We start from the raw sequence: 14,628 nt of genomic DNA, 5'->3' as shown, positions 1-14,628 counted from the left end.
AATTAAGACCAGAGATACCAAGGTCCTTAAACCAGGTACTGGTAGCTTTGGCACTGTGTGCAGGTGCCAAGTCCTGTTGGAAAATGAAATCTGCATCTCCATAAAGTTGGTAAGCAGCAGGAAGCATGAAGTGCTCTAAAACTTCCTGGTATACGGCTGCGTTGACCTTGGACCTCAAAAAACACAGTGGACCAACACCAGCAGATGACATGGCACCCCAAACCATCACTGACTGTGGAAACTTTACACTGGACCTCAAGCAACGTGGATTGTGTGCCTCTCCTCTCTTCCTCCAGACTCTGGGACCCTGATTTCCAAAGGAAATGCAAAATTTACTTTCATCAGAGAACATAACTTTGGACCACTCAGCAGCAGTCCAGTCCTTTTTGTCTTTAGCCCAGGCGAGACGCTTCTGATGCTGTTCGTTGTTCAAGAGTGGCTTGACACAAGGAATGCGACAGCTGAAACCCATGTTTGACCCATTTAAATTATAATATTTGACAGTATTGCTTGATTTTTACTTTATTTTGATCAATTAGGTAAAAATAGGTGAATAGGTGACCCTTGGCAAGAAAAATATATATATATATTTTTTTTTTTGTTATTTGATGATCTTGAGATTTAATTAAATTCAAAATACGTAATATTTAAGATACCTGATGTTTGGGAGGGATTTTATTTACATTTTTAAAATGTTTATTTATTTGGAGTGACACAGTTGTCAAAAGAGCATGGTAGCTATTATTACTATTTTTTTGTGACCTTGCAGACAATTAGTATTATTGTAATTAATATATTATTTTTTTAATTAATCAGTGTGTTTTGTTAAAATGCCACCACAATTGCATAATGAACCATAAGTATTACAGAATTTGCAATAGAGTTTTTCCATTATAGTTTTTTGACCCAGTGAATGAATTAAAAGTTTTAAAAACTGTTCATTAGCATTCTTTCTTTGATCTGGACAGTGTTGTAGAAAGCACTATGGGCCATGGTGAATGTATGAAATGCAAATTAAAAAGATGACAGTAAGCAATGCATGAATAAATACAAACCAGTAAAATGCAGAGAAAAGCCATTTGTTCTCCTTTAACATGTAGCACAGATGCTCTGTCACTGATGTCATTATCATGTGCAGCTCTTGACCTTATGTCTACCTTTAGAAAGACATTAGCATACACTGCACAGAGTCAACATCACTGCCTCCAATTGCTCTGCATGGACATTGCCACCTTAATCAGACACAGTCACTCTGATTTCCTCTCTCTCAGTTTAATTTGAGACTCCAGACGGCCACGCATCTCACGATTGCCAGTAGTTTGACAGAGAGACCCGAGCTTGCCCTTCTCCTGCATGACAAATATTCAATTCATCCGTTCAGTTTCCATAAACACATGGCTTATGCAAATCATATGAAATAATCTCAGCGATACAGAGCAATTTAAGCAGTGGCAATCGCAGGCATTAATGAAAAAGGCACAAAGAGAGATGTGTTCACACCGACTCTAACTGCATTAATCCACAGGAAAAGGTTATAAATGACTGCGAGTTGTCTCTAAAATGCCCTGTGCAGGAGTGATGTATGAAACTTGTGCTCTGTCTGGCCCGTTTGTTATGCTAAAGGTCACATTATTGTCATTTACATAATCTCCATGCCAGAAATGAACCCCATGTAATATCAGCCCAGAATACACACGCCTGCACATATGTATAGCTTTTGAACGGATCATCACTCTTGCAGGATCATTTTGCCCTTTTTGTAAATGATGTTGCATCCTGCGGCAGCTTTCAATGTTTTTTAATGGGTTTAAACTCATAAACAGGCCACACAGGTACCAATAGACGAGGGTTTGATGTGTTTTTCTCTATCTTGATAGATGGCAATCGTTTGTCCTTGTCAAAAAAAAAAAAAAAAAAAAAAAAAAATATCATCATAGGAGGCAAACTTTTAGACACACACTGACAAAATCAGCATTTTGTAATGGAGCGTCTGAATGCTTTCCTGTAAAGATAAGCAGCACAGACCTCATAGAGAAATGACATTATGAAGAACGTCTGAATGTTTTGGAAGGTGATTTGGTATCTAATTTTATTATTTACTGTCAGCCATTTAATCAAGGCGATTTTCGTGAGTCATTTCATGTCAACGTATGCAATGTTTATTTTTCTCTGTTTCTTGTTCTTTTTCTCCTCTGTTACATTCAAGAAACTTGTAGATCAATATATTTAGCATAATTTGTCTAAACTGAATTGGAAATTACACACAATGAAAAAGATATGGTTTACAAGTGATATTTACGTTAAATGGGCGATATGGCCAAAAAAAAAAAAAAAACACAATAATTTATTTTTTATATCAGTCTATATCGATAATTATCACAATCAATATCAGATCTTTATTTCTTTCAAGTTTAAAGGCAGATTTTTTGCTCCTCAGTGAAAGTTGTGGAAACCAGACTATTAATTGTGGTTTTAAACTACTCTTTATGGTCAGAACATGACAAACACTTTTCCAGTCATTTTTCCTCAACAAAATAAACATCTTAATAGAAAAATTAATCTCATAAATGCAAAATAATCTCAAAATTAAACAAAGTAATTTCAAATCATGAAACAGGTTTGTGTTGCCTGATAATATTAATAATAATATTACTTTTTTTATCTCTAGGAAATGCTCATTTGATAGTAGTAGTAGTAGCTTCAGTTAGGATGCAGTGGTAAAAATTTATGTTCATTATCAAAATCAGTAAAAATTGTAGCAACCTTAATTTTATACAGTGAAATTGACTGTTTGTTTTATTTATTTATTTTTATTTTTTTTATTAACCATTGGTCTTCCATAGTACCATACATTTAGATCATGATAACACAGTTAAAACCACACATATAGCACCTCAATACCATGGTTACAATTTAACTATATGGTTTCTAGGTATTTGTATGAAAAAAAGTAATATTAGGGTAAATGCATTTAGAATAAATGCACAAACACTGTAGTTTAATCACAAAAAAAATACTGTAATTATATTATATTACTACTTTAATACATTTAGTACGTCTACATTAATAATATAATAACATTCATTACGAATACCCACATTTCTGCCACAATATCATTTAGTGTTACTACAGTAAATCCATGGCAAATGATGGTGATTTGTAGATTGAAAAGTCACAGTGTTTCTCCTGTTTATCAGCGCTGATTCATCTGGCTTTTAACTAGTCATTTGTGTTCTTACCTGAATCCAAGCGCTTCACACTGGATCTCGCACCACTGTTTAGTCTCATCAGCGACTAAACGCATCTGCTCTAGTGAGCTCGCAGTTTGCAGCCATTTGAACTTTGAGCAGAGCGGATAATGATTCGTGTGGCCCTGTTCAAATGAGTAGCGCTGTTAATATGCTTTTGGCATATTAATATTACATTGAACATGTATCGAACTATTGTTATCGTTTTATCACAAAAAAACGATATCACGATAATTATCGTTATCGATTTATCGCCCAGCCCTAGGACTACGTTTTACAAGAAAATACTATATTTCTGTCTTGCTTCTTAAAATTTTTTGTTTAATGTTTCTTGTCATTTCTTTGTAATTATTTGTTAAATTTATTAACAATTTCAAAGTAAATCCTACACCAATGTTTTTAAAAGTCCTGATAATGTGTGTTTTCACCCATGTGTTGAAAAAAGTATTCTCAAGCCTCCAGGCCTGTTGTTCTTGAGTGGGCATATGTGGGTATACTTGTACCTGTGTGTAATTTAGAGCCTGTGTTTGGAGCAAAACCCTTGCAGGCTTTTATAACACTGCTGGAGTGTGAGACTGATGCCTTTCTGAAGTGTGGCGGCACAAGCCAGCCTCTCTGTTTCAGCAACTTCCAAAAAACACCTCATTAATCCCACATCCACACACACACACACACACACACATACACACACTGAAATTCTCAACACATGGCCCAATTAAATGCTTTGTTTATTATGACACCTCCCTCGAGTCAAGTAGACTTGAAGTGTGGCTTGTTTTATGCAAACCTACAATTTAGGAGTGCAATAGAAGCTTTAAAGAGGAGATTATAAAACATGACCCTCTTCTCTGTTGATTCTCTCTGTCCTACTGTTTACTGCTCGCTCTCCGATCTATTTCCCTTATTCATTAACTCAATGAGTCACCATCTGTATGAAACTGCATTACGATTAGCCCCCCGTTCATCATCTCTGTTGGTAAACCGGTTCAGATTTACAGCCAGCGACCCAGCACTCACTGGTACTGGGTGAGAAGAAAGACTCCAATTACACCTAACAAGCGCTTATAAAAGTCCCAGCTCGTGTTAAATTCTCGCCAAATGTGGTTCACATTAAGCACGTTTGGAGGAGGGTCTCGAGTGTTGCTTTCGGCATATGCAATAAGACAATTTCAACTCCCCACTGCCATTTATGGGTCTGTTTCCGTCATGGCTGCTTTACGAGCGTACTAATTACTAATTGCGCCCGTGCGGCATGGATACGTGCCCGGTTCTAGAGGCCTATTGTGTTTTGTAATTGTCGTTGTCTTGAGAAGGCGCTGGCGTAATTCCTGTTAGAAACCCCCTTTGGAAGAAGGAATGGATGGATGGATGGGGAGGGTGGATGAATAATTCATTAATGCTGTGAAAACACTTGCTGCATGGAATGTGCAGCTGATTCTGCTGCTGGGATTGATGGCGGTTGGATTACACACACGCACACGCTTCCTTTGCCTTCATTAGTGCTCTATTGTCACACTGTCTGGGCGGCGGTGGAGGCTGCGAACGCGTTTCCAGCTGCTAGACTAATTGCAGTGGCCGGCGTGGTGTTGTATTGCAGACAGATTGATCCTCTCTTTATCTCTGCTCTCTCAGAGACTGACAGGAGAGGAGCTCCTTGGATCTGCTCTGTGCCTTCGGTGATCATTTTAATTAATGAACGTTGGAAGCCAGAATGATTGAGTGGCTATTTACATGGAGGAAACTATCACATGCAAACACCTCTTTGCTGCTTAGAGGGAAATCTGTTCACGGACAGACGGGACTATATGGAATGAACCCAACTCTCTGTCTCTCTCCTACCACTGTTTTCTTCATGTTGTTTAATGGATATGTGTCTGCTGAGTTCCTCAGTCTTGAATTTTGGCTTTTGATTGTGAATATCGTGCATATTTGTAATAATTCCAGAACACAGTTATTCGCTATAAAGGTAGAACCGTTGTAGCGAATAACAACTTATTTTTAAAGCAATTGAATATTGACTTGAAAAAAGAGCAAGTTGTCTGAATGCTTAAAAAACAATTAACAGTAATTCCAAACAGTAATTCATAGTTGTACTTAGGGGTGGGCGATATGACCAAAATCCAATATCATGATATGAGTAATTTTAGACTGCTGTCACTTTAAGAGCTGCCCAGAACCTACTACTGCTACGCCTGTGTTTTCTTTCTCAGCTGTTTGCTTTCACTTAAATTACTGTGTTTATGAGGATACTTGCAAAGGCGGGCATTTTAACACATAAGTGTGTGTATAACCATTCAAGGCCCATAAAGTGGCAAAAATAACTCACCATCTTCACATACAGCGAAATTAGTTATCTTTTGCTGCTGATTGCATTTTATGGGCTCAAAATCATTTGTTTTTAAACCGCAATACTTAAACTCATGCAAAGGATAGGTTTCGTGACCACGTAGCACAGCAAGAGTGCGTAACTGTGAAAAAGAGGATAGTCCAAAATCTCTACCGGTTGACAAATTTCTACCGGTTAATCATGTACCGGTTAATCACCGGTATATCGCCTACCCCTGGTTGTACTCATAAAATAATGTTGAGAATTGTAGTTTATTTTAAGTAATTCTGTTATTATTTGCTGTCCTTTCGTTATGGTGTTCCACTAGTGCTACAATTAAGAGTTGTACAGTTTTACAATTGTCGTGAGTGCACTCCCTTTCATATCTCTCTCTTAAGTTGTGTTTGCATACTCATGTAGCACTGGGAAGTCCCCTGGATCATTATTCACCTATTTGCTAGCATGATTTCAAATATTTTATTTATTTTTTTATTTTTTTATTTTTTATTTACATTAATGTCTAAATCTGGAGCCTTATTGGAGCCCTGGAATTTTTTCTTCTTTTTGAACAGTTTTATATTGTAACACCCTTTTTTATTTGACAATGTAATCCCTTATGCTTCATGGGATTGTAGTTCCTTCATTCATAAAAGACCTTTGCATTTTTTTAAAGTTTGTGGTGATGTGATTCATCCTAGAGTTGGAAGGTTTGGCTTAAAACTCTTTATTGAAGTTTTTATTTTTTTTTTTTTAATTCTTAAGCAGAAATTAAATTAGTGGGTGGTCAAGGTTGCACTCTGTTGGACCTCTAATACTACTACCCGTATGCATTCCTACTGTTTAAATATTCATGCATATTTACACTTTATAACATAGGCAAGTGCTTGATTACATTACACTGGGAAACAAGTGACTGCAAAGTAGGAATATAGTGAATATACTTTAGTTCCATCTGAATGCAATTAGAGGTAGGAATTGAGAAAACAACTCTGTGGGATACACTTTTAAGGGGGGACTGTTCAGGTCCTGGTTATTGTATTGTTGGTGTATTTATACACTCTCATTCATTAGTGATTAGGTGGACCCAAGAGACTGGAGTCATGCACTGTTTTTACTGCATGTGTTTTGTGCATGTACAGTACGTGCTTGGTTCCTGTTCTTTACTAACATATCAGTTGTAACTCTAAGGGCTTTTTCTTCTTTTTTTTTGGTTTTACTCATGTCTGTGTGTAAACATTTCCTTTGAAACATTTAACAGAAAAGCATTGCTGTCTGCCTGAGCCGTAAATGGTCTCCAAGGAGCTGTGCTTCTCCAGGAAAACTCACATCTCCCTTTAAATTACATCTCCTTTTCCTGTCTTAAATAAATCAGTTATTAATGTCTCTTATTAGTCGAGCCGGTGAGCTTTTCAAGCGAAGAGTAGAATTGTTTTTATTTTCGTGTTTTAAGCGCTCTCTTTAGTTTTACGAGATGGGATTTGTTTTGAGCCTTTTGCAGCAGAGCGAATCGATCACACTTCTGAGAAAAACCTGCAGTGCTCGGATAGCCCCAAACCTTCTTGGCCCCATTCGCCTGAGAAGCTATTTTAAGTGGGATTTTAAAATGTGTATTTTGCATGCCATAACTATTTCCAGAAGTATTTCTGTCTGTTTTTATTTCTCCTAGAATCATTAATTCTGAGAAGACTTGCAGTACCACTCTTTGATTTATCTATTTTCTCAACTCCTTCTTTCAATACTTTCCTTCACTCTCCCTTTTTTTTCCACTTCTATGGTATTTTAGGTCATAATAGCGTGTTTGCTGGCGATTGTTAAAGTATGCGGGCGTAAAAAAAGAAGGTGAGCACTAGGGAGGGCTCTTAAGTGGCCGTTATCCTGATTTATTTGGCCTGGGTGTGGAGGCCCTGTTGCACGATAAAACTTCTTCTCACTTCCACAGAACAGAATGGACTTAGAGAGTTATATTTCACAGCGCCTACAGTAAATCAGCCGGAGGACGGCTACAGAGCCACTGCTAAAGCCATTCGCTGTCATCCCCCCACCACAAGCCCCTTTCACTTGCTGGATCACAGATGATCCACCAGGCCGCTCTGGGATCAGCCCTTCTGGATGGCATATGATCACTGATTCACAAAACTATTATTTGTTCCTTTAAAATTGTACATGGGTTTCTTTTAGGTTCAGAATTGATTTTTCTCTTGTGTTCATGTGTGTAATTAATTGCTCATGCCATTTCACATCACCGCAAAAAAAAAAAAAAAAGAGTTAAATTTTAATTCAACAAATTACACCCCTCCCTCCCTTAGCCTGAAATTAGTTCATTCTATTTCAAATTAAGCAAGCTTTTGGAGATTACACTCATTTATGGTGCTGGAAATGTATTTTCCCTGCACCTCAGGGGGCTAAAAATAATGAATATTTCAAGAGATTATTTTAATTAAAGTCCTTTGAATCTAAATTGGGTAATATCTTATAATCGTTCGCCTGACTGTACCTTCATTAAACATTTTCGCACACAACTAGAGAAACACAAAAGCACAAGATGGAAAGAAAAAGAGTGAGGAAGAACTTTAGTTTTCTTTACAGTGGTAAGAGGTGCAAATTGGAGGGGAAATGGCTAAAGGCGAAGGACACTGAGTCAAATGTGGTCCCTCTCCTCAGCATTCCTGCTGTAAGGTGTCCTGCGGGGCTTAGAAATGAGCCTGGAACCACAGCACTGGCTCATTCTGTGTGTGTGTGTGCTGGATTGCTGTGTCAGCAGGCTGATTCTCAGTGTGATGTATTTAGCTCTCATCTCACCTTCTTGAGATGCTGCAAAAATCTAGGCCTCTTCTTCAGTGTTACACCCAAGGACAAACATTTCTGGAGTTCTGTGCAAATGTGACTTCTAAAATTAGAACACCCATGTATCATTTTAACAGTTTTATTTCACTGCTATATGCTAGGTAGATAAATTGCTAATTATTTATTTTATTTTATATGTGTTTTTATATAAGCATGTGTATGCACTATACTTTTTTGTCATAATTGTATTATTTGATATATAACTTTTTTTTGTGAAATGTCTAGCTTGAAAAATGTCTACTTTCTTGATTCTTGGTTGGATGTGGTTATTATTATTTTGATTTGTTGTATTTTATTATTGGTGAAAGCCATACGTTTTTAGTGTTCGGACACTTTTTAGTGCATCAATCTGATTACGTAATGTTAAACTATACATATTTATACAGAATTTATCTACTGAAATAATGTACAATGTTTGCAATCCAGCCTTTATTATATTGTGCAGTATTGTATAGTGTTCACCTCAAAACATAGGGAAAAAATAGTTGATTTAATGTATAAAAATTGTAATATTTTATAAATTGCTTGACATTAATATGATTCCTATACTGTTAATATGTTGAAAACTAAAGCAAAATAGCCCTTTAAATAAATCTGAAAAAAACCCCCACTAAATAACCATTTTTTATATTTAGCTACAAATACTTTCAAAGCCCAGGTAGATTTTATTATTAACAATAATTATCATAATTACCATAACTATCTGATATTATGCGTTCTTTAGTTAGTGCACTTTGCACTGAAGAAGGCTGCAGCAAAACAAGGCCAGTATTATGCAGCTCTGCCTGTGCCACTTCTCACTGCATTGGCTAATTGCTAACATATGTGCCTCTCTCTCTCTCTCTCTCTCTCTCTCTCTCTCTCTCTCTCTCTCTCTCTTTCTTTCTCTCTCTTTGCCTCTCTCTCTTCCTTTCGGCAGCAGACCGCGGGAGTTCTGGCGCCTGGACTACTGGGAGGATGACCTGAGGAGACGCCGGCGCTTCATCAGGAACCCGTTTGGGTCCACACACTCTGAGGCCACGCTCAAGGCTGCAGCAGAGCATGGTGGGTAATGCATAGTCACATAATATCATGCGCCTACACTCTTTCACACACAAAACACAGCCCAGTCTGTAGAGCTGTAACACTTGAACCCGTGATAACAGGTACACGGCTGTAAAAGTTAAAGTCACTGTAAAATCTTTATAGTGCAACAATACTCAGTTAAAAAACACATTAAATGAAATTCTCTCACTGTCCTGAGGCCTTTGTCTCTCTGATAATATTATGATAGTAATTTGCTGCTAATTTGTTTATTTACAACGTGCAGTTTCTCTCATTAGCTCTAATATTTAAGTAGGGCTAATTGTTCTTAAATTGTCACTATGTGTTCCTTCCTTCCCATGCATGTCAGCAGCTGGTATTAAAGGTGAGCAAAGCTGTGAAGTTAATGGAAGAGCTAATAGCAAAGTTCTTTGTGTTTGTATTAGATGTGTTAGATCAGTGGTGGGGATGTTAGTTTAAAACTGTAGCTTGCCATTTTACAAGTTACTCATAATTTAATGAAGTTCTCTACTTTTCCAAATGAGTTTTGTTTTTGGAGTTTATCTACAGTACATGCTACTTACAGAAAATAAACTATTTTAAAGCTATATACATATGTAAGATATATACATATTATTTAATTCAGAGCTGTATTTCTCTACTTTACAAACAAGATGGATTTTGGGTTACAAGAAGTTAAATTTGGGTGACAGCGTTAAACATATAACAAACCGTTTTAGTGACTAAAAACAGCAATAAGCAGAAGCTCTTAACTAAATATTTTGAGGACTTTTATGTAGAGATTTTCACTTCGTAGAAATTGTAGGTGCATTGGATGATTTTTTTATATAATCTAGATAAAATATATATGTACAGGATTTGTATTTTTTATATTTAAATTAAGTAGAAAAATATAAATGTGTAAATAAAATAGCTTAATCTGGTTCAAAATGAAACATAAATAAAGTACTTGAATTTAAAACAAGTTATGTAGTGTTTTTTCATGCTACATTGCAAACGTATAAAGTAGCTTAGGATAAATTATAGCTTGTCACTGAAAAATCTGTACTGTTTAAAAAACAGAGGAAAAATCTAGTTAGTAGAGTCACTATTTATAGTTAGTGACTCCTCAGTACTGTATATATGCTTCTCAATTCTACTTTAGACAGTATCTACTAGTGAATCTCAGTATATAATTTAAGACACATTACAACTACTTTGCTGCACGGAAAAACCATAAAGAAAAAAACATTTTGTTTGTTATCATGCAATGTCGAATAAGTTTCTAAATACTCTAGAATATGAGAGTATAAATGTAAGCCAGTTTTGTCATGAAAAGATGCATGCATATGTAGGCATAATATTGTTGCAAACATAGTTTCCTTTTGCATCTAAGAGAAATGAATGCATGCATTTTTAATTATTCACTTGTATAAGTACAGAAATGAAAAAAACGAGCCCCTTCAGTTGTTTTCCACCCAATGACTTGATTTATATAAAATCTGCATAATTTACAACCTAATATTTTTTCTCATTATGTTTTCTTTATTAAATATGTCATCACATTTGGAAAATGCTTCATGTATTCCATAATGAACTCCACATATTGATAAAAGTATAATGATTTATCCATTCTAGGTTGGTTTTTATCCTTTGTTATTGCAAGTAAACTTTTAGTTATTAAACTCATCAGGAGCTTGTGTTCCCTTTTCCATCCTCATTTAATGTCTTGATGATTGCTTCTGTGTTCAACACATTCTCCTTACTTTTAGATGTACAGCAAGCTCATTTTAACCCGTTCCTCCTTCTCTTTTTGATTTGTTATGTTTGAATTGAGCTCTGCTCTATCACTTCATGCAGTGCAGTAATGCATACAACATGTGAGAGTTAAAATGTTTTGCAGACACCTTTGTTTCTGATGAGTTTTTACAGTACTCACACTGAGAGATAGCAGGCTTTACAATCAGTGCCATTCAGCACTTGGACTTGAGCAGCTTAACCTATTGCACCCCTCGGAAACGGGGCCATTTCTGAGAAAAAATGTCTCCAATATGTCACTGCTTAGTCCCCCTCAGAATGACACAGGTCCTCAAGACAAACGACCAATGTGACAGAAGTCAATAAGAATGTGATCTAAAAGCAATAAGTGCTCAGAATCCCAGCATCCTCAGAGACTGATGTGCCGCCCTAATGGTCATAATATGCAGCTGAATGGAGGGCCCTGAGGAGACCCAGTGATTTCTCTCTTTTTGCTCCGTCCTCCACTTTTTCTTTTCTGTATTCTTCCATTTTTCTTTTGCTAACTTCGGACTTGGTTAAGTTCAAGTGCTCCTCAAGGAATACTTTGGATCACCTTTGAAATGGAACCTAAAAGTTTGAGGCCTTAAAACCCTTCATTGTACTCAAACGCTTCCCCAGTGACCATCCAGCACAGGAAATAATCAATCCTTCCATCAAGTATTTATGTGCATATTAATTGTCTTCAACTTTATCTAAAAACCTATACAGGATTAACACACACACACAAACTATTATGTCTCAAGTGCATATTTAATCAGTAATTTGGTTTTTTTTAATGAAGTATACGATTCTTAACTCATAACAAGATGTAATTATGAAAAGTGAATGAACAGCAGAAAGCAGCTAATTGATGCTCATGATGACCCCCTCCTCCATAGAAAGCTTGTGTCTTTACTGCTGACCCTAAATTTGTTGCGGAAGTGGAATGAAAGTCTTGGCCAAGATCTCACGTTTTTAAACAGAGCACAAGGGTCATATCTGGCTGTGATTATTCTCATGACATGGGGAAGAGAAAGTCATGATTGTGTGTCCATGTGTGTGTGTCATATTCAGCAATCCAGTAGTCAGATTTTGCGCAATGCTTTGAATTTATATATGTATGTGTATATATATATATATATACATATATATATGTATGTGTATATATATATATATATACAATTTACATTTGGATGAATGAGCCATATCATTTTTCCCCCCTTAAATAACTGCGATATGCATTTAAAAGAAACAGCATTTCTTTTTGATGAATACAGACAGGCTTGTTTGCAAATTATTTTTTCATCACTCAAAATATATCATCATATCAAAACCTCTCCTTTTCGGCATGCACAATTGCGATCATTCATCGCCAGCCAGGAAACAGTGGCCCGATTTACACCCCTAAGGCGGATGGCTGGTAGTTTGGTAAGATATGTATTTATGGCTGGAAAGCGCCATCTTTTCTGGGGATTGATTTGTCTAGGTGCGGGCTACGATGTTGGGCAACTCATAGCAGTGCAAATAACTGAAGACTAATGTCTCTGTTCCTGTGATCAATACGCACCTCCTGACTTCACTCCTGGCTGCACTTGCGTTAAAAACAAATTTGTTAATTCTGACAATTTAATTGCTTTGCCTCCGTAGTCACATATAAATGAGCATTTGAACTTGCACGGAAAAAGGAAACAGAGCTTAAAAGAGTAACGCAAATGCATGTATTTACATTTGCATTTGCTGAATGAGGGGAATGAATGAGCTTTTTAAGTAAATCTGATGTATGAATGTAATCTTACAACATGGGTTTTTGACTCGTTTAGGTCACTGGTAGAGTTGTTCTTCACTACAGTTTTTATTAACACTTTTTTTTTAGTCTAGGTATATGATGTTTGATTTAATGACATTATTTAAGTGGGTTTGCAGAATACATGAATACAAATCATTTTAAAGCCTAAAGTAAATCTTTAAAAAAATTAAATAAAAATTAATAATTTTGTCTAGCTAGACTTTCTTATCTTATTTCTGTTTGATTATTTTTTTTATTCTTATACTGTCTGACATATTCGTGCTAATATTTGTTCTTCATTCTCTCTAAAATTTCCTGTTTATGTTACTCGTCAGAGTGAGTTGTTAAAAATGTGAATTTGCAACTCACAGTTTTCTTGCAATTTAAGTTGTGATTTGAAATAACATATATTAGAGTTTTGTCATTTATTGCAGTTTGGCATGTACTATATTATAAAACATTGGGAAGAAGTGACTCCAGATCAGTTAGCTTCAGACACAATAGTAAATAAATGGGAAAACATATTATGGTTGACTTCACAAAAGTATCACCTTATTTTTGTCACATCCTAGTGTCCACTCTGTCTGGCATGAGCACACAGGCATGTGGTATGTATTAGGAACCTGGTAGTAATTTCACTGCTGCTAACTACAAATTCTCTGGGGAGAGTTAATTACAGGAAGACCGTTCTAAATATCAGTGCGCCAGCATACTTTCCATGACAAGAGATTTCTTTGCTCTGCTTTCCTAATGGTTTAGGGCTCTATTTATAGAGTTGTCTCAGGGTTTTGCTTCAAGTGCAAATTCAAACCCCCTCAGGTGGTGTATCTGGAGAGAGAGGGCAGAGGTCACATGGCTCCGGACTGGACTCTGTGTAGCTCCACTACAGGCCAGAAGCAGTCTGATGAGAGACTGCCCCGTCACCTCTCTCTGTTTACATAGATGAAAGATTGCCTTTGTTTCTACTGTAGAGCCGTTTTTGCCCCTCACCACTTGGGAATGCAGTGCTCTGTAAATGTTTACAGATTACCATTTTTCTTAAATAATCTATGCGGAACCTCAAGTCATGTACAGTTGAAATCAGACAGGGCCACTTCTGATTTTTGTCAGGGGTAAGCTTGGCATATGGAGCTGAATATATGTTTGTCTGTTTCAGTTTAATTGCGATTCAAAAGGTTTTAATGTTAACAAGTAGTTCTGTTATTAGATATTAGTATAAATATTAGTTTTTAGACTGTAAATCAATAAAAGAAAGTTCCATAAACAAGCACGTCCTTTGTAGATTAACTAATTGAATTAGAACGTCTATTATGGACACATGCACACTTTGGTCAGTTGATTATGTATGTTTTATTATTTCTGATTATCATGGAAAACAACATGCCAAATTTAATTTTTGAAAGAAAAAGAACCGTGTCCCAAATAACCGTGTAGTTGTGGGAAAAACTCAGCGATATATTTTCACAAAGTTCGACTTATTCAAATACCCATTCATTTCTCCACGGCAATTCTATTTGCCATCGTTATGTAAATGAGCTGTTTAAATATTCAAACTATCAAATGAAAATGAACATTTTATAGACGGATCCAAAAATATAAAAAATAGATAGATAAAACCATAG

At 36.2% G+C, this 14,628-nt stretch overlaps 1 protein-coding gene across 1 annotated transcript in view; it reads left to right on the top strand.

Moving 5' to 3' along the window:
• LOC109092473 (lipopolysaccharide-responsive and beige-like anchor protein) overlaps positions 1-14,628 on the top strand; it is a 251,762-nt gene that overhangs the window by 153,317 nt on the left and 83,817 nt on the right. The window contains exons 37-38 of the mRNA XM_042716239.1: positions 9,338-9,462; positions 9,812-9,826. Of these exons, the coding sequence (XP_042572173.1) occupies positions 9,338-9,462; positions 9,812-9,826 (140 nt within the window). The remainder of the gene's footprint in view (positions 1-9,337; positions 9,463-9,811; positions 9,827-14,628) is intronic.

Source organism: Cyprinus carpio, chromosome B1 (genome assembly GCF_018340385.1).
Source record: "Cyprinus carpio isolate SPL01 chromosome B1, ASM1834038v1, whole genome shotgun sequence".
Classification (NCBI taxonomy): Eukaryota; Metazoa; Chordata; class Actinopteri; order Cypriniformes; family Cyprinidae; genus Cyprinus; species Cyprinus carpio.
Note: the sequence above shows the minus strand (reverse complement) of the source record. Positions and strands in the feature narration are given on the sequence as shown.